At 34.1% G+C, this 20173-nt stretch overlaps 1 protein-coding gene across 8 annotated transcripts in view; it reads left to right on the top strand.

Annotated features, from left to right (window-relative positions):
• Stxbp5l (syntaxin binding protein 5L) overlaps positions 1 to 20173 on the top strand; it is a 347451-nt gene continuing 327278 nt past the window's right edge. For 4 of the 8 annotated variants that reach the window (XM_048794366.1, XM_048794364.1, XM_048794361.1 and 1 more), the window contains exons 1-2: positions 7 to 49; positions 1208 to 1404. In XM_048794366.1, coding sequence (XP_048650323.1) covers positions 1216 to 1404 — 189 coding nt within the window. In that variant the 5' untranslated portion in view covers positions 7 to 49; positions 1208 to 1215. Of the gene's footprint in view, positions 122 to 1207; positions 1405 to 20173 lie in introns of all 8 variants that reach the window. The other 4 variants (XM_015486887.2, XM_015486886.2, XM_048794363.1 and 1 more) reach the window with 3 other exon arrangements.

The following is a 20173-nucleotide window of genomic DNA, read 5'->3' as shown; positions in this document are numbered from 1 at the left end:
ACGCCTTCAGCTTCCCGGGCTGGCAGGCGGCTAGTGGCGTCTGAGGAAGGTGCCTAGTCCTGGGTCAGATATTCATCGTGCAGGGACGCCACGGCCGTCCAGCCGCGGCTGGCTCACACCTGTGTGTGTCTCTGTGTGTGTACGTGTGTGTGTGCGCGCGCGCGTGTGCTTGTGTGAGTGCGCCCGCTTGTGTGAGTGCGCCCGCGAGAATATCTGTGAGAGTGTTTGTGTGTGTTCCAGCTGGGCGCGCGGCGGTGTGAGGGTGTTTGTGTGTTCGCGCGCCCGCGGGCGGGAGCTCCGCGCCACGGTGCTCGGCCCAGGGGAGGGACACGGGAGCGTCGGGTTCGGGCTGCAGCCGTTGCAGCCACCGCCTCACGTCCCCTGAGAGCCGCCACCTTGCTGCGGAGAGAGCGGACCGCGGGCGGGCGAGAGCCGCGGCGGCTGCGGGCTGCGGGCTGGGGGTGGGGGCAAGCGACGCGGGGAGAAAAGGGGGCAGGAGATCGGGAGAGGGAGGGGGAGGCGGAGGGACAAGTGGAGGCAGCTGTGGTCGCCTCTCGCCCCTCCCGTCGGCTGAGCCTCTGGGTCACCCCCAAATGATTTTGGGACTCGGGCTGTTGGGTTTGGGGACGGAAAAAGGCACTTTTGCCCCTCACTGCCCAAATTCTCTAGTGAAAAAAAGAGCGTTGAATATGATGGGGAGAGAGCCCGGAAGATGGTGGCAGAGTAAATACTGGCTCCCCCCGCAACATCGTTTTTCTGGAAATAAAATATTCTGAACTGAACCTTTAGAAGAAAGCCCGCCTTTAAGAGAGACACAGGGGGTCTTAGTCTATTGGACTCTGGTTTGATTGTATAATAATGATGATATAATGCTAATGACGATGATGACACTGCCTTTTATTTTTACCCCAGTGCTGATAAAGCGTAGCTACAGCTGGGGAGAAAGCCCTTGAAAATCTTATATATGAGGAGAGAATACTGTTGCTCTTGGAGTTGTGTTTTATTTATTTATTTTATAAAGATACGTGTTTTTTTTTTAAGAATTCAAATTTGACAAAATGAAGCCTCTTTTTCTTTTTCTTCCCCAGTTATAGCCAATGCTCATAAAATGGAGATTGGCTTGGCTAATGAAAAGATAAAAGCTTTTCCTGATCTGATTCCATGTGTTAAGTGGCCCCTTTCTTCTTTCCTTTGAATTTCTCAACAGTGTTTAAAATGAAGAAGTTTAATTTCCGAAAAGTTTTGGATGGCTTAACTGCCTCCTCCCCTGGCAGTGGTAGCAGCAGTGGCAGTAACAGTGGTGGTGGGGCTGGAAGTGGTTCCCTGCATCCAGGAGCAACTGCAGGGATTCTTAGAGAGGAGATTCAGGAGACCCTGACTTCAGAGTATTTCCAAATTTGCAAGGTAAGTTTTGAGTTGGTTTAATGCCTATCAATTCTTTGTTGTTGCAAAGGAACAAGGGGAACATACATAAACCCACATACATTAGGTACTGGAAATTGTTGAGATGCCAGCATCAGAGTCTGGTGCAGAGAACCCTGTGGGTAGGTCAGTTTGAGTTAACAAAGACATTTCAACTTTGGCATCAACTTAAAAAGCAATGACAGTTTAGCGAAAGAAATAAGTACACACAAAAAGTAGAATTTGCAAGATGTTTTGTCCACCCAATAGAGGACAAAATATAATATTTATGTATGAGTAGGAAACTGAAGAAGATAATCACTTGTTTTCCTGAACTAGCATTCAGAGAAACTAATTGTTATTCTGTTTTACTGTTCAGTATAAAACGAATAAAGTATTAACGTGTTGCTAGAATGAAGTAGATAATGGCTACATAAATATATCTATTTTTTAAAGGATCCAGTGGCATTGCCTTAAAATTATGAACATAAAAATATCCCCAGATTTTTAGACTCTTCATAAATGTATATATAAACAAATTCATGGTCTTACTACTTGTGAAAACTTATAATACTTGTAAGAACTCAAAAATAGTTAATGTGCAGTTTAGTGAGAAAATATTTTAGGTAATTATACTCTGATGTTGAATTTCTAATGAATAAGCAAAAAATATATAGTTTCCAATAGGATGAGATGAGAATTTATAAAACAAGCATTATGTTAATATGTTGAGATATTATAATATCATTTTTGATCTAAAGTGATTTATAATCTTTATTGCACTTTTTTGGGTTACTTTGAAGTGTACTTTTGACATGGTTTATGCAAGAAAAAGCTTTAAGTCATTTGTCTCATACAAATGAATATAGTTTTATAAATGTGCTTGAATACATAAGAAAAAATAGTAAAATTAGAAATCACAGAAATTAAGAACCAAATATTGATAATTTAAGGAAATTCTTTTTGGAATTATTCAATAGTTTTTGTAGTAAAAAATAATGTATACATGAAATAAGTATCAATAATTGCTTCAGCCTGTATTCCTAGTAGGTTGTCATAAAAGCATTAAATCTGGAGTTATTAATAATTTAAAAGCCAATTTTATTCAGAATTAGATTAAACAAACAGATTTAATTTTAACTCACTGTGAAATTTTTTTACAATATTGATTTTTTTCTCAATATGAAATAACAGATAGTTTGTCAGATTGAAGAATGGCTTAATAGGGGTGATGAGGCAAATGTGCAAGAGAGTCCCAGAGGCCAAATTTAAACTAACTAGGTAGGGGGATTAGGCTTTGATGCGCTAAACTTGGACATATTGCTATTTCTATTCCCAGATTCTGAAAATTTTTTTCAAATTCCCTCAATTCATGGATATAATAGTGATTCTGGAGAATTTTGCTAGGGATATATTAGTATAAAAAAGCAGACTGGCATGGGCATTTGAGGATATAAAGCTGGTAGAGAAAATATTCAGATCAAATATTTCAGAAAAATATGTGAATGTAAGAAAATAAAATGGAATACGTAGTCATCTACCTGTTCAGACAAGAGATGGTCATGGAAGTGGCAGCAGTTAAGTATGTACTACTTCAAAAATATATGGCATGGTAGGAAGAACACTGGCTTAGGATTCAGAAAATTTGTATTTTAAGTAAAAGTTCTATTGTTTGCCAGCTAGATTATCTTGGGCAAGGCATTTATCTCCCTTGAAATTTCATTCCTGCATCTGTATTATGGGAATAAATATTTCACCTCTTCTTATCTGTAAGAGGTTATTGGAAAATGAGAGAAGACAATAAGGTGAAGGTATTTGCATAGATTGGAAAGGGTGATAAAATGTACATTGTATTGTTAAAATTTTAAAAATTGCCTTTTTTAATAGTGGAACAAATATAACTTATAACAACATATATTACAATAATAGGTAATGATTTCCAAATAAATTATAAGGATAGATATCTATATAAACTATGTACCAATAGTACTGAAGTCTTACTAAATGGGGAAAATACTATGGCATTTTTGAATAGGAATATAGTTAATTTTAAAAAGTGGTTATGATTGTATTATAGGGTACCTAGTCTATAATAAAATATATAAAAATGGATTGAGAAAATTCCATAATTAGAGCTATTACTAAAATGGGGACTTCATTTCAACTCACTGATTAAATGTGCCAATGAACATTTTATTCTGAGTTCTGAGGAGTTGGCACCTTCTGGCCAACTCCTTTTCTACCTTTTCAACATGGCCATAATTAAAATGTGCATCTAGAAAATCGCCCCCCCTACTATCTGATGAGTCATCAAGTCATTCTATTTCCTAGTGTTTCTGAAATTTATTCTCTTTTGTCCATTACCAGTACTTGTTCATTCCATCATATTTTCTTGCGTGGCCTCTTGAAACCACTTCTTAACTCATTTCCTCACTTTTTGTTTTACCTCATTACACGTCAGTTTGTTGTAATAATGTTATTTCTGAAATACAATGTTAATTTTGTCATTTTCCTGTTAAAAATTCTATGTTGATTTCCCTAGAGCAGGGGTTCTCTACCAAAAAAAAAAAACTTTATGTGAAACCCTGGTAAATAACACTTATTAGGAAAAGTAAAAGAATGTACTTTTTTTGCATATATTTATCTTATAAATTATAACAAGTTATATATCTGTGAAGATAAATTTTAAAAATATTTGGTTTTTGTTGTATAATATCCACAGACAGATATGAGGGCATTGTTAGCTTTAAAAAAAAAGTGTAAAGCTGTACCCTTTGCAGCCAATGAAATAACTATAAGAAGAACATAGGAAAAAAAAAGATGAGCACATCAATTTACTACATCTTGTTTTAAATTCAGCATGTACTTCAATGCCCCTGTTATTTGTGAAAGATATGAACTTGAATTCTTTGAAGTACAATTTTAAGCCACTGCTTTATACAATTCATTTCAAACTGCTTAACTTCCATATAGTTCCCTTCAGAAGGAGTTCCTTTTTACCTTTCCATCCTCATTTCTCTGGTTCCTAAGGCATTTTATGCTCCCTGAAAGCATTATATTGTTATATATCTTATGCTTTTTCTTGTTCTGTAGCCTCTGACTAGAATGCTTTCTTCCACCTTTAATGTAATTGAAGAACTCCCAATTTAACCTTTATCATGTCAGTCACTACCACTGTGAAACTGGCTCTGGCCACTGCCTCCTCATCTACCTACCCAGGTTATTTTATTTATTTTTTCTCTTTTGTTTTCGTATGGCACCTGACATTTATCTATAGTGTCAATTTAGCACCTTGTGATTTTTAAAAAACCTATCACTCCTATTATACTATGAACTCTTTGAAGTGAAAATATGTTTTATTTTAGTTTTTTACTTCCTTATTGTTAGAGTGTACATCAATTAGCAGGCCAGTGTTTATCAACTCTGTTGTCTAAAAGAGACTCTGGCCTCACTCCAGTCTTGGAGAATCAAAATCTCTAGGGATAGGGCCTAGACAGTTGCATTTTTAAAAAGGGCCCTACAGGAGATTTTTATGTATAGTTAATATTGAGAACCATTACAGTAGGCATTGATATGCTTTTTAAATGAATGAAGCAGTGTATACATGGTTAATTAATTGAAAGAGATTAAAGCAGAAAACTGTTACTAATGATGTGTCTTAACCATTTTAATTGAAAACATATATATTAATTTACAAATCACTTGATTAATGACCAAGATTTATTTTATTGAGTGGCCATCTCTTGCCTAGGCTACCATAGCCTCTGTGTCTTCTCCCTAATTTACTCAGGCCTCAGTGCAATGAGTGACTATAGTTACTCTGGAGTTCTGTGTGGATCTCCTATAAATCATTACAAGTTTGTATGTATAACTTGCTGTTTTATTAAAGTGTAAGGACTTAGGCTTTTGAAACAAACTCAATGTTACATCTATGTGTGTGTATACATATACGTAAGTATATATATACATGTATGTGTGTGTTATAAATTATTTTCATCCAGGTGACTAACCTGGACCACACCTAATTAATCTGGTAGCAGTAAAATGTGGGTATTGAAGAGTAGTTTACTAGTTTTAAGCATTTAGTGAACCATTAAGTGTCTGTGTGTGGTACAGTGAAATTGCAGAGTTTTTGTTAATCTAGTGTGTTAAAATTAGTTTTAATTAATCTAGTAAGTTAAAATTAGTTTTGAGAGCTTTATCTTTAAGATATTGGAACTTCATAATGGTCATGTGAGAAAGGCAAGGCAAAGAAAGTGTAAATATTGTAATTTTACTGATAAAACATCTGAGGCCAGAAAATTGAAATGATATCCTTAGGTCTGCAAGTTTGGTAAGAATCATAGGTAAGTTTAATATTCTGTTCTTCAGTTCTTGAATCTAGTATTTTTCATTCACCTTTCTCATTTTCTGAAAAAGACAAAATATGATAAATTCCTAAGGAAGCAGAGAGACTTGAGAATATAGATTATCCTGTTCTATTTCTTCAAAATATATACCAAAGCTGATCATGTGTCTTTATTGCTTGCACTGCTACCCTGATCCAAACTCCTACATCTCTTGATTGAGATTCAAACAAGGTCCACACTGTATTTTCACTTGACTTAAAGTTATAAATGCATAGGGTCTTTGATAAAATCAGTTAACCTGTGCTTTTGGATATGTTAATTAAAACTGATTCCCTTCTGAACTGGAAGGCTCTACGTGAACAAGTGGGTGCACTATAAGAGGACAAATACAACTTTTGAAAGCTGTTTTGTACAGATGGTAAAATTGTCTAAGGGGTTGAAAAAAATATTTTCAAGTCAATCTAAGCCATTCTATTTTGTGATGCCACATAGGGTGGGCTTTAGTAAGAATGTTAGTAAAGAGAAGCCAAAAGACAAAGTATTTGCCAAAGTGAATTAACAGTGGGGTGGATTTTGCAGATGCCACTGGATATTAATTTTTAAATATGAATTAAGTTTTTGGAGGGACTTTGTAGTGCTTAGAATAAGGTTGTAGAGCAACAAGCTGAAAGTAAACTGGTTAAAGTCTGTTATTTCTAACTTGGATTTCTCCTAAGTTATAACCTATTTAAGACTCAGGCGAATAGGCTAAACATTCTTGAGTAACTGAATTGGAATGTGGTTAAGAGGATGATCAGAATACAAATGAGGGGCATTTATTTATTTATTATAAATAATGTGTATACTATGTTTATTGGTTTCTTATATAATTCAGAAAGTTCCTTATTCTGATGTGCTGCTATCCTTTGGTAGCACATCATTGAATTTTTCTTTGTTTATTCCAGTTCCATTTTAACCAAAATTCCTTTATCTTTGAGGTAATAGTCAATATATTATTGTACTTTGCAATAGCTACACAGTGTAATTTGGTGATGTCACTTATTATGTAAACACTTATTAAAGGCTTATTTACATATAATTCTACACAGGTCACTTCCTAATTGAGCCATTATTTTTTTAGAAATGAATTTTCAAAGCAAGTACATACTCTATGAACCATTTTTTATGATTTATATGATAATTTGCATAATTTGTATACTTTAATTCATTCTTTATAACTTCTATGAAAGTCTTATTAAAAATCATTTTCTTTGCTGCCTTTCTTCCCCTTTTTCTTGTACTTATGCTATTTTTGAAACATTTTATAATTTTTTTGCTATTTTTCTTTTTGTGCTTTGATACATTAATTTAGCCAAACATTCTTCTATTCACTTCTATAACAAGTCTAATACTTTTATTGGGACTATTAACATACCAGAATAACTCAGTCACAGTTTCTATTTTATTTGTTTCTTCTTAAAAGGGCTGAAAAATTTTTAGTTTTATTGTTCAGCTCAATATAAGCATCAAAGATTTATCTTCAGATTACTTCTTTTTATAAATTAATTTTTTTTTAGTTTCAGATGGACACAATACCTTTATTTTGCTTATTTTATGTGGTGCTGTGAGGATTAAACCAAGTGTCTCACAGGTGCAAGGCAAGTGCTCTACCGCTGAGCCACAACCTCAGTCCCCAGATCATACTTTTTTTCCCCTGATAACATACTTTGTCTTCATAAAAAGCAGGATTATACATATATTTATTATTATTTAATTTTGACATTTTTTTCAATGCCTGTTTATATCATTCTAAGAAAGCTGTAGATTTAAAAAGCCCAGAACAAAAGATACATATCTAGAAAACAAGGTTCTAAGTTGAGCATCTGAAAGTTGGTAGCTAAAGAAAAAATAAGAAAGGAAAGGAAAATATGTCAGGTATAATTTATACACAATCGCATTTAAGATATCAAGTACTCGGATCAACAAATTTTGAAAGTCATTTACATCTGTATAATTATCAGTCAAAACAACATATAGAATTCTTAAGTTTACTTAAATTTTCTTCCTGTCCCTTTTTATTCAGTTTCTCACCTCTACCCCTTTATGGAGGCCACTAAGTTCTGACTCCTAGCACCATGGTTTACTCTTGCTTGTTCTTGAACTTCATACAATACACGCCTGTAATCTCAGTGGCTTGGGAGGCTGAGGCAGGAGTATCGCAAATTCAAAACCAGCCTCAGCAATGGTGAGGCACTAAGCAACTCAGTGAGACCCTGTCTCTAAATAAAATACAAAATTGGGCTGGGGATGTGGCTCAGTGGCCCAGTGTCCCTGAATTCAGTCCCCGCTAAAGGGAAGGAGAAGTTTCCAGACTTAATTAGACCAAGACATATTCTAAGCTTTATAATTATGTCAAAATGGATTCTACTGTCATGTATAACTAAAAAGAACCAATAAAAATTAGAAAATGAAAAATGATATATGTTCAAGGAGATATGTTTAACCTGATTAAACATTATGCTAGATATTCAAGTATCCATTATTAAAAGGCACCCTGTTAATTAGTACAATTTTTGTTTTTATGTATCAGTTAAAATTTTTTAAAAAGTTAGAAAACATTTTTTTTTTTTAATTTAAGAGGCAATAGGCATGGCATGGGGCTGAAGTTAGAATAGCTAAAAAAGAGTTACTTATATTAGCTTGAAAAAAGGGTCTATATATCACTGCAAACATTTTACACTGTTGGAGTAGTCTTTTTCTAACCATTTATTTTTTATTCTCATATATTGGCAAACAAATTACTTGATACAAGAAAATTATTCGAGGTTAAATAATGTCTTTGCAAATACATATTTTAAAGACAGTGTTGTATGTAGTTGGTAGTAGGATAGCCAGGCTATTGAATGACTCATACTCATAAACTTGACTTGGTATGATGGAGATTCAGGCAAGAAAATAGTAGAGTCATAGTAGGCAATTAATCTAAATATTGTATTTACTTGTTTTAGTGTGATCATATATAGGCTGAGATTAATATTCAAGATAAAACCCCCCAGATCTTGGAAAACTATAGAGAAATAGCAATGCAGGAAAAACGGTGATACTGGACAAGAATCCAAATACTTAAGCTGATCTTGAAGAAACAGGATTTAAAGAGCTTTGGGGCACCAAGCCGCAAAATGAATTCAATGTCAAGTCTTTTGACCAAGGTTTTCCTAATTTCCTTAATGTAGTAATGGATTACTTTTAAAGGAATAGTTATAGTTTGATGAAATTTTTATTCATTTTGAATGAAATCAGTCTTTTTCTTTTTATAATGGCACAACTACAAGAAATTTTGAGCATTTTTTGCCCTTATCCTCCGTGTCGAGGTTAGTTCTAATGAGTGGTTGTTCTTCATTTTGTTAAATGATTTATTCATTTCTATAGTTTTTTCCTCATCTTTCTTTGTTTAGTCTTTCTTTGCTGTCCCAATTGTACCAACTCATATTCTGCTTATTTCCAGACTCAATAATTTCTGGTGCTAAATTGTCTTGAAACATTTTAATATTCCTTTTAAGGATCCTTACCTCTTTGACCTACATATTATTTAGAAATGTGGTGTTTAATCTCTAAGTATTTAGAGGTTTTCCAGCTATTTTTCTTTTATTGATTTTTTAGTTTTAATTGCATTGTGGTCTGGGAACATGTTTTGTATGATTTCTATTTTTCTAAATTTGTTAAGGGATGTTTTATGGTCTTGAATGTAGTTTATCTTTGTAAATATTCTGTTTGAACTTGAGAAAAGTGTGTATCCAATCAATTGGTGTTTAGCTCAACTATGTCTTTTTTAAAAAATAATTCCATTTTATTTATTTTTTTATGTGGTACTGAAGATCAAACCGAGTGCCTCAGTTTTGCCTCACACAATGCTACGCAAGCCACAACCCCAGCCCTCAACTATGTCTTTAATAATTGACCTGTTGGCTCTGTCAATTACTGAGAGAAGGATGTTGAAGTCCAGCTCAAATAGAGGATTCATTCATCTCTTTCTCTTTGATTTTTTTGCCTCATCTACTCTGATGCTCTATTTTTAGACACATACAGATCAGGAATTGTTAAGTCTTCTTGGGGAATTGACCCCTTTTTCCATTATGTGATGCCCATCTTCATCCTTGGTTTTCCTTTTTCTGAATTTGGCTTTGTCTGAAATGTAGCTACTCTTGCTTTCTTTTTACTATTGTTAGCATGGTGTTTTTCTTCATCCCTTTAATTTTAACTGACCTGGGTCTTTGTATTAATTTTTTTTAAACAAACAACATAGAATTAAGGACTTTTTTCTATAGTTTCTGTTTTTTAGAAAAAAATGTGTTGGTGTAATTGTGGGAAAGTCTCTGGATTTTTGTTTGAGAAAGTCTTTGTTTGTCCTTCACATTTGAAGAATGATTTTCTGGTGTATAGAATTGTAGGGTGTGTTTTTTCCCCCCAACATTTTAACTTTTTTTTTTTTTTGGTACCAGGGATTGAACCCAGGGGCACTTAACCACTGAGCAACATCCCCAGTCCTTTTTATTTTTTATTTGAGACAAGGGTCTCACTAAGTTGCTTAGGGCCTTGCTGAGCCTGGCTTTGAATTTGTGATCCTCCTGCCTCATCCTCCCAAACCACTAGGATTACAGGTGTGCACAACCACACCCAACTAACACTTTAAATATTTTAATCCACTTATTGCTTGCATGATTTCTGTAGAGAAGTCTGATGAAATTCTTTTCCTTGTTCTCTATAGGTCAAATTTTTGTTTCTCTGACTTCTTTTAACATGTTTTTTTTTTTTTATTTTTCTGCAGTTTAGATATGATATTATAGGCATTTTTTTGGTATTTATTCTGTTTACTGATCTCTAAGCAGTATAGAACTGTGGTTTGGAGTCTGTCATTAATTTTAGGAAATTATTCATTATTGCTTTAGATATTGCTAATCTTTATTGCTTTCATCTTTCTGATATTCCCAGTTTTATGTGTATATCAAACCTTTTGTAATTATCCCACAGTTTTTATATATTCTCTCCTTGCTCATTCTTTTTCCTTTTTGCATTTTCATTTTGGAAGTTCCTATAGAAATTTCTTCAGGTCTCTTCATTCTTTTCCTAGTTGTGTCCAGCCTACATATGATCCAATAAAGGCATCCTTAATTTCTGTTACAAGGCTTTTGATTTATAGCATTTCCATTCCCTCTGCTTAAATTGTCTGTTTTTGTATAATGTCCACTTTTCCATTAGAGCCTTTAATTAGCACCTTAATCATAATTGCTTTAAATTCTCAGACAGAAAATTTTAAAATCTCTATTAAAGCTGAGATGCAATCTAATTTTGCTGTTTCTTCAATCTCTGTGTTTTTTTTCTTTTAGTAAGTCTTATAAATATATTGCTGCTGTTGTTGAAAAGCAGAAATTATTAGGTAAAAGGAAATGGGATAAACAGGCCTTTAAGTGAGAGATTGTTTATCTGACTAGGGATTAGGCTGCATTTGTTGTTTTCTGTAGCTGCAGGTGTTAGAAACAAAACTTTCCTTCTGTGTCTTTGTTTTTACATTCCTTTTTTGTCTTTAGAATTCCCTAGATACTATAAAATCTGAGATATGCAGGTTTTTTCCAACTTCTTTTCTGTTATTATACAGAAGCCATATTGGTGTGGTAGGAAGATATGAGGGAGAGGAAACATTCTATTTCCTATGATTCAGACTCATTTTTTAAATTTTTTTATTTTTCTAGTTGTTGATAGAACTTTATTTATGTGTGGTGCTGAGAATCGAACCCAGTGCCTCACACATGCTAGGCAAGCACTGTACCACTGAGCCACCACCCCAACCCCTCAAACTCATTCTTTATGATCATTTACTATTATTATTTTTTATTAAAGCATTATAGTTACACATAGTAGTTGGGTTTATGTTGACAAAATCATACATGCAAGGAATTTTATTTCAATCCCCATTTTCCCCTCCCATTTTATTCCCCTTCTCCCTCCCCCTATTCTTTCTCTGCTCTATTGATCTCCCTTTCACTCTTTTATTTATTTTTTTATTGGCACTTTCTGCATATACATAATGGTGAAATCCCCTTAGGTACATTTATATTTACACATGACCTAATTTTCTTCAATTTATTCCATGTTTCCTTGCCTTTCCCATACTTCTTCCTCCCTCTTGTTCTTTACCTTCTACTCTACTGATCATTCCTCTATATGATATCTGATATCTCCCCCACTATCACCTTCCTTCCCTTATTTTGCTCTATCTTCTAGAAATGAGAAAAAAACAATTGACCCTTGATTTTCTGAGTCTGGCTTATTTCACTTAGCATGATATTCTCCATTTCCATATATTTACCAGAAAATATCATTATTTCATTGTTTTTATGACTGAGTAAAACTCCATTGTGTATATATACCAGATTTTCTTGATTCATTTGTCTATTGATGGGTTTCTGGACTGATTCCAAAATTTGGCTACTAGGAATTGTGCTGCTATAAATATGAAACTGGCTCTGTTTCTATAGTATGATGGTTTTAGGTCTTTTGGAAAAATGCCAAGGAGTGGATAGTTGGTTCATATTGGTGGTTCTAGTACTAGTTTTTTGAGTAAAGTTCATCCTGCTTTCCAGAGTGGTTATACTAATTTTCAGTTTCAATGACAATGCATTACTGTACCTTTTCCCTTGCATCCTCACCAGTATTTATTATTATTTGTGTTCTTGATAATTGCTATTCTGAGTGGAGGGAAATGAAATCTCAGTGTAGTTTTAATTTGCATTTCCCTGATTGCTAGAGATATTGAACACTTTTTTCATATATTTGTTGACCATTTGGGTTTCTTCTTTTGAGAGATGTCTGTTTAGTTCTTTTGCCCATTTATTTATTGGTTTATTTATTTTTGGTGTTAACTTGTTTTAGTTCTTTACGTGTTCTGCATATTAATCCCTCGTCAGAGGAGCTGGTAAAGATTTTCTCCCGTTTTGAGGCATTCTCTGTATGTTCTTAATTTTCTTTGATGTGCTGAAGGTTTTTAATTTGTTGGCATTCCATTTATTGATCCATGGTTTTATTTCTTGAGAATAGGGATCTTGTTGAGGAAGTTGTGCCTGCCCTATATGATGGGAGTGTTGACCCTATGTTTTCTTCTTGTAGTTGCTAGGTTTCTGGTCTAATTCCTAAGTCTTTGATCCATTTTGAGTTAACTTTTATGCAGGGTGAGAGGTAGGGATCTAATTTTATTCTTCTACATGGTGCAGTTTTCCCTGCACCATTTGTTTAAAAGATTGTCTTTTCTCCAACATATATTTTTGGTACCTTTGTCAAATATCAGATGGCTGTAAGTATTTGACTTTGTCTCTGTGTCATCTGTTCTATTCGATTGGCCTTCCATGTCTATTTTGATTCCAGAACAATGCTATTTTTTCTTTTTTTTTTTGAACTATTTAGCTCTGTAATACAGTTTGAGATCTGGTATTGTGTTGTTTCTTGAATCACTCTTCTTGCTCAGTATTGCTTTGGCTATTATGGGTCTCTTATTCTTCCAAATGAATTTAAGAAACTGTTTCCTTTTTCTTGTTCTTTGAAGAATATCTTGATATTTTGATGGGGATTGCATTGAATTTGTACAGTGCTTTTGGTAGTATGGTTATTTTGACAATATTAATTCTGCCTATCCAAGTACATGGGACATCTTTTCATCTTCTAAGGTATTCTTCAATTTCTTTCTTCAGTGTTCTTTAGTTTTCATTGTAGAGATCTTTCACCTCCAGGTGTTTGTGTGTGTGCATATGTTTGAGGTTATGGTAAAAACTATGGTTTTCCTGATTTCTTTCTCAGCTGAATCACTGTTGGAATATAGGAAAGCTGTTGATTTATGAACGTTGATCTTGTATCCTGATACTTTGCTATATTTGTTTATAAGCTCTAGAATTATTTTGGTGGAGTTTTTTGGGTCTTCTAAATATAGGATCATGTCATCAACAGAGATAGTTTGGGGTTTTCTTTTCCAATTTGTATCCCTTTAATTTTCTTCTCTTGCTTGATTGCTTGGGCTAGAGTTTTGAGAACTATATTAGTAGAAGTGATGAGAGTGGAGAGTCCTTTTCTTGGTATTAGAGGAAATGATTTCGGTTCTCTCTGTTCAATATAATGTTGGCTTTGGGTTTATCATTTATAGCCTTTATAATGTTGGGATAGTTCCTTCTATCCCTAGTTTCTCCAGCATATTTTAACATGAATAGGTGCTGTATTTTATCAAAGGTCTTTTCTGCATCTATTGAGACAATCATATGATTCTTTTTCTTAATTCTGTTTAAGTGGTGAGTTATGTTTGTTAATTTGCATATGTTAAATCATTCTTGGATCCCTGGGTTGAAGCACAGTTGATCATGTTTTTTTGTCTTCTTAAGGTATTTTTTAATGCAGTTTTCTAATATTTTATTAAGGAATCAGGATGTTCTTCAGGGATATTGGTCTGTAATTCTCTTTTCTTGATTTTGGTATCAGTATTATACTAGCTTCACAGAATGTATTTGGGGGTATTACCTCCCTTTCAATTTCATGGAAATTGCTTAAAAAAGAATAGCAGTCTTTCTCAAAGGTCTGGTAGATCTCAGATGAGAATACAAATGCTTCTGGGCTTTTTTTTTTTTTTTTTGGTTTGTCTGGTTTTTTTTTGTTTTTTGTTTTGGTTAGGCTTTGATTGCTATTTCAATTTCGTTACTTGATATCCAGGTTCCTTACATGCTATTAAGGTTTTCTATATCTACCTTGTTCAATTTGGGCAGGTAATATGTATTGGAAATTTCTCAGTGTCTTCTAGATTTTCCAGTTTATTGGAGTATAAATTTTCAAAATGGAATTCCAGTGATCCTCTGGATTTCCAAATGATCTGTGATGATATTTACTTTTTTATCTATAATTTTGTTGATTTGGTTCTTTTCTTTCTTTTGGTTTGGGTAAGGGTTTGTCAATATTATTTATATTTTCAAATAACCAACTCTTTGTTGCATTGATCATTTGTAGTGTTTTTTTAATTCTCAATTTCATTAATTTTGGCTCTGATATTTGTTATTTCCAGTCTTCTACTGAGCCTTGTGTTAGTTTGTTCTTCCTTTTATAAGGACTTGTGGTAGAGCATAAGCTTATTTATTTTGTTTTCTCAGTTTTTTTAAAATGTAGATACTCAATGCTGTAAATTTCTTAGAATTGCTTTTATACCATCCCAGAAATTTTGATATATTGTGTCTCTGTTCCCATTTGTTTCTAAGAATTTCTTGATTTCTTCTTTCATCTTTGATCCATTCTTCATTTAAAAGGATAGTCAATATCCATACGATTATGTAGTTTGTAACTTTTTTCCTATTGATTGCTAGTTTCACTCCATTATGATTAAATAGGATACATGGTATTATATTGATTTTTTTTTTATTTGCTAATAATTACATTGTGACCTAGAATATGGGTCTGTTTGGGAAAAGATTCCATGAGCTGCTGAGAAGATGATGTTTTTCACTCTCTTAGAGTGAAATATTCTGTAGGTATTTGTTAGGACCATTTACATTATTTAGGTTGGATATATCTTTATTGATTTCATACTTTGATGACCTATCTGTTGGTAATAAGAATGTGTTGAAATAACCCAATATTATTGTATTGGGGTCTAGCTAGGATTTAATGTCAGGGTTTTTTTTTTTTTTTTCAATTTAAATGAGGTGTGCTGACATTTGGGGCATGGCATATATTTACTGTCATTTATATATCTTCTTGTTGGGTTGTTCGCTTTACTAGGATATGGTGGCCTTCTTTGTCTCTTCTGTTTAATTTTTGCTTGAAATCTGCTTTGCCAGATGCAAGAGTAGCTACTTCAGCTTGTTTACAGACTCCATTTGTTTGGAATAATTTTTCCTTTTACCTTCATTGGGTTAGTGTCTTTGCTTACTAGTCTCTTACAAACAGTATATAGTTGGATCTTGTTTTTTTTTTAATCCATTATGCTAATCTGTGACTTTTAATTGGGGGAGTTTAGAGCAATTACATTCAGTGTAATTGTGAATATGTGTGATTTCCTACCATTTTGATTTTTTTTGTTATATTTAATTCTGTCTTCTCATTTAGATGAATAGTCTTCCATTGATCTTCACCTATTTGGGAGCATTGGGATTTGTTTTTGTATTCTCTCTGCAGTTTGAGTATCTTATATAGTGCTGGCCTGGTGGCCCTATATTCTTTTAGTTTATCCTTGTCATGGAAAATTTTTATTTCCCCACTGAACTTTATTATTTGCTGGGTATAGCAATCTTGATTGGCGCTTGTTTTCTTTTAGTACTTGGAATATCTCCTTGAATTTAGTGTCTGAGTTGAGAAGTCAGATGTAAGCCTTATTGTTTTACCTTAATACGTGACCTGATGTTTCTCTCTTGCAGCTTTTAATATTCTTTCCTCATTATCAATGTTAGGCATTTTGATTGTGATGTGTCTCTGAGAACTTCTCTTCTTATCTTGCCTACTTGGGGTCCTATGTGGATATCCCTCTCATTTCTGATATGGGGGAAGCTTTCTATAACTATCTCAAAATATTCTTAATGCCTTTAGCCTATATCTCTGTGTTCTTTTCTACCCTCAGATTTGGTATCTTAATGTTGTCTCAGAGTTCTTGTATATTCTGATCATTGTGTCCCCTTTATTGCATACCTCTGTACTTAAGTTTGTATACCCTGTATTCAAAGGCTGAAGTTGTATTTTCTATCCAATCTATCTGTTGGTGATGCTTTCAAGTGAATTTTTAATTGGATTCATTTTAATTTTCATTTCCAGGATTTCTGATTTATTTTCATTATTGCTACTTATTTATGGATATGGTCTTTCATCTCTTGTATTTGGTCTCTGAATTCATTCCTTAGATCTCCTTTTCATTCACTGAACATTTTAGTATTCAGTTTTTTATAATCTTTCTCTGGAATTTTCTCTACTTCCATATATCTGGGATCCTTTATTGGGGAGTGTGTATTTTGGTGGGATATATGTTTGCTTGTTTCCTGATGTTTTCAGAAGTCTTGGAATCACACAATTGAGATGGATTCCCCTTCCTCTTTTTATATGCATGTTCTTTTAAATGTAGTTATCTTTTTTATTTTAGGATTTATGTTTTTGATATATGAGTAGATTTTAAGATGTGGAATCTGAAGTTTCCCTGTGGTTGTTGTTTTTTTTTCTCCAAGTTCTATGAGTTGAAGTAATATTAAGACTCAGATGGGGCTATATCATAGGTAGGGTAAGATTCACTGTTGTTTGGATGAATTGTATTTCTCAGCAGTAAGATCTCTTCTCTGTGATCTTGAAGTGTCCCAATCACTTTTCAACCCCTCTTAGATGGAGGAAGCAGCCAGAATAGCACTAATGTTGGCAACAGATGTTCAGACTTAAGATAAATGCCTGTTGTTTACTTTGACATCTGTAAACACTAATTGCCACCTATATACGAATGGTGGGATCAGCATTTAACATAAGTACCAACAATAAAAAGGTATCAGACATTTGACAGCAGGTATCTAATATGTTGTCCACTGTATAAATAATCACAACAACATGAATGGATTATGAATTTCATACACTGTATGATTCTATTATTTAGTGGGATTATAGTTTAAATAAAGAGAAAATAGGTGGGAAGAAGAAAACTGGTTTGAAATATGTTTTTTAAATATTTAAATATTTAGAAAAGGGATTGGAGTAAAGGCAAGAGGTAGGTAGCACACATCAGCTGTTAAGGAATAACTGACAGTAATAAATCCAGAAAGAAAGAGAGGAAGTGGGAATAGGAAAATTTATCTTTAGTGGGGGATAAGAGTCAAGAAGGGGAGATAAGAGGGACAAGAACCAATATATGAACAATCTAGTAAATGTAAGATCAAAACAACTGGAAGCCTTGTATAACTGAACCCCACCAAAGTTAAATCAAGGCTTAATAATGCAGAAGTTAGCATTTAATATGAAAGTATAATCATATGAACATACATGTAGTTTTCGAACCTATACACACAGTGAGAACACCCTCCCACACGCACATAAAATCATGCATAATTGAAGAACATAAAAAGTTATATAATACAATGTAGTGGTTATTGAAAACATTCTTAAAATCAGCATATTACAATGACACAGCCACATCAATGTTTATAGCAGCTCAATTCACAATAGTTAAACTGTGAAACCAACCTAGATGCCCTTCAATAGATGAATGGATAAAGAAATGGTGGTATATATACACAATGAAATATTATTCAGCCTTAAAGAAGGATGAAATTATGGCATTTGCAGGTAAATGGATGGCATTGGAGATTATCGTGCTAAGCAAAGTAAGCCAATTTCCCCAAACAAAGGCCAGTTGTTTTCTCTGATATGTTGATGCTGATCCATAATGGGGGGAGGCAAGGGAAGAACGGAGGAGTTTTGGATGGGGCAGAGGGGAGTGAGGGGAGGGGAGGGGGTATGGAGGTTGGAAAGATGGTGGAATGAGACAGACATTCTTACCCTATGTACATGTATCATTGCATGAATGGTGTGACTCTGCATCATGTAGAACCAGAGAAATGAAGTTATTTCTATTTGTGTATACTGAGTCAAAATGCATTCTGCTATCGTATGATTAATTATATATACCATGTATAACTAATGTAGTTTTCTTTGTGCTGATTTCAGTTTCTCTGATTCAGATACCATCTGGGAATTATCAATTGCTGATAATTTCCTTTATGAGTTTCTGATCACCTGTCTCTACTCATAGCTGTGTAGTGCTTATAGATGTTTCCTATGTTGCACAGCAGCTACTTTCTATGCCCAGCAGTATTTTCTGCACCCACATAGGCTTCTCGCCCCTGGGGTGAACTATTTTGGAGTTTGCTTTCACTGAGCTTCTACCAACTCTATTCATTAAAATGAGCCTTCCTCTCTATAGGGGATTCTCCAAGTCAATTTTCTTTATTTGTTAATTTATATATCTACCAGCCACATGTGTCTTTGTTGCCTGCACTCCCTTTGCCACTGTTGCTGCTGCCACTGGCAGCCAAGCTTGTGTGTCTAATGTATTATTTCTTATATTATGTTCAAGTTGTATAATATTCCGTGTCTCTATGATTCTTTTACAGTTCAGTATTAAGTTCCAGTGATTTTCTTTAGTTACTCACCTCACTGAGAAGCAGTCTTCCTACTTTGTAGTTTGGTGCTGAGAAACTGCTAAGAAGTACATCCTTCCTCTAATCTACCATCTTCCAACAGGACTCATTCTTGTAGTGAATTTGTAGTCTTGGTCTGTGACCTGTAAAAGTTCTTTTCAGGCTTCCCCTTTCCCCTTAGTTGAGACAGGAAGGCTAGAGTTGGTATTTTTCTTCCCCTGATGGGGGCAGGAGGGGAATTCCCCCCCACCCCCGCGCTAATATTCAACTGTAAGAGCCTGGTGAGGCTTCTGCTGGTAAAATTTGAAAAAAGAGTAGGGGCACCTTAAACACGAATCTCTCCTTGACCCTGGAGTTTTTAACTCTTAAAGATGTTTATATCAAACCTTGAGAAGTTGGCCAAGTACAGTTTGGTTTTCCTAACCTGTTACTGTTTCCCAAACAGAGATTTATGTTCTTGAGCTTTTGCTTAGGTAAGTTGTGATTCTCTGTATCTGCCCCTCTCCATTTTGGTGACTGCCTTTTGCCCTGTGGCCTCAATTTTCTGTGGATCTAAGAAAATTTTTGATTTTCATTTTATTCTTTTGTGTGTGTGTGTGCATGCACTGTATAGGATTGATGACATCTAAGCGCCCATATACCAGAGTAGAAATTGGAACTCTAGAACCTTTTTCAAAAAATTTAAACCTTAAAGTCAATATTGGAATTTATATAATTAGACAAAAGTTTCAGCTTCAGATAATAATAAATATTTAATTTTGCTTTCTGTCGCTTTCTCTACGTGCCACAACTTCTATTATATAGTTGATCTCCTAATGCTGTCCCATAATTCCCATAAACTTTCTTCTTTTTCATTTTTTTTTGTGATTTTGCTCCTCTGACCATATAATTTCAAATATCTTTTCTGTCAACTCACTCATTTCTTTTTTCTGCTTGATCAAGTCTATTGTTGAAGTTTATATTTTAGTTTAATCATTTATATTCTTCAACTCTAGGATAAAAGTTTCTATTCCTTTGTTGATCCTTTCACTTTTTTATATATTTTGTAAATGTTATTTTATTTTTTATCTGTTAAATATTACACTTCATGGGACTTCCATGTTAGTCAGTGTTTAGTTGCTATCACAAGATACCTCCGAAGATTAGAGGAGGAAAGATTTATTTTGGTTAACAGTTTCAGTTAATAGTTGGCTGGTTCTTCAGTTTCTGGACCCGTGATTAGGCAGTAAATCATGGCAGAGCAAAGATGATCACTTTATCATG

The sequence above is a fragment of the Marmota marmota genome, unplaced genomic scaffold, assembly GCF_001458135.2.
Source record: "Marmota marmota marmota unplaced genomic scaffold, marMar, whole genome shotgun sequence".
Classification (NCBI taxonomy): Eukaryota; Metazoa; Chordata; class Mammalia; order Rodentia; family Sciuridae; genus Marmota; species Marmota marmota.
Note: the sequence above shows the minus strand (reverse complement) of the source record. Positions and strands in the feature narration are given on the sequence as shown.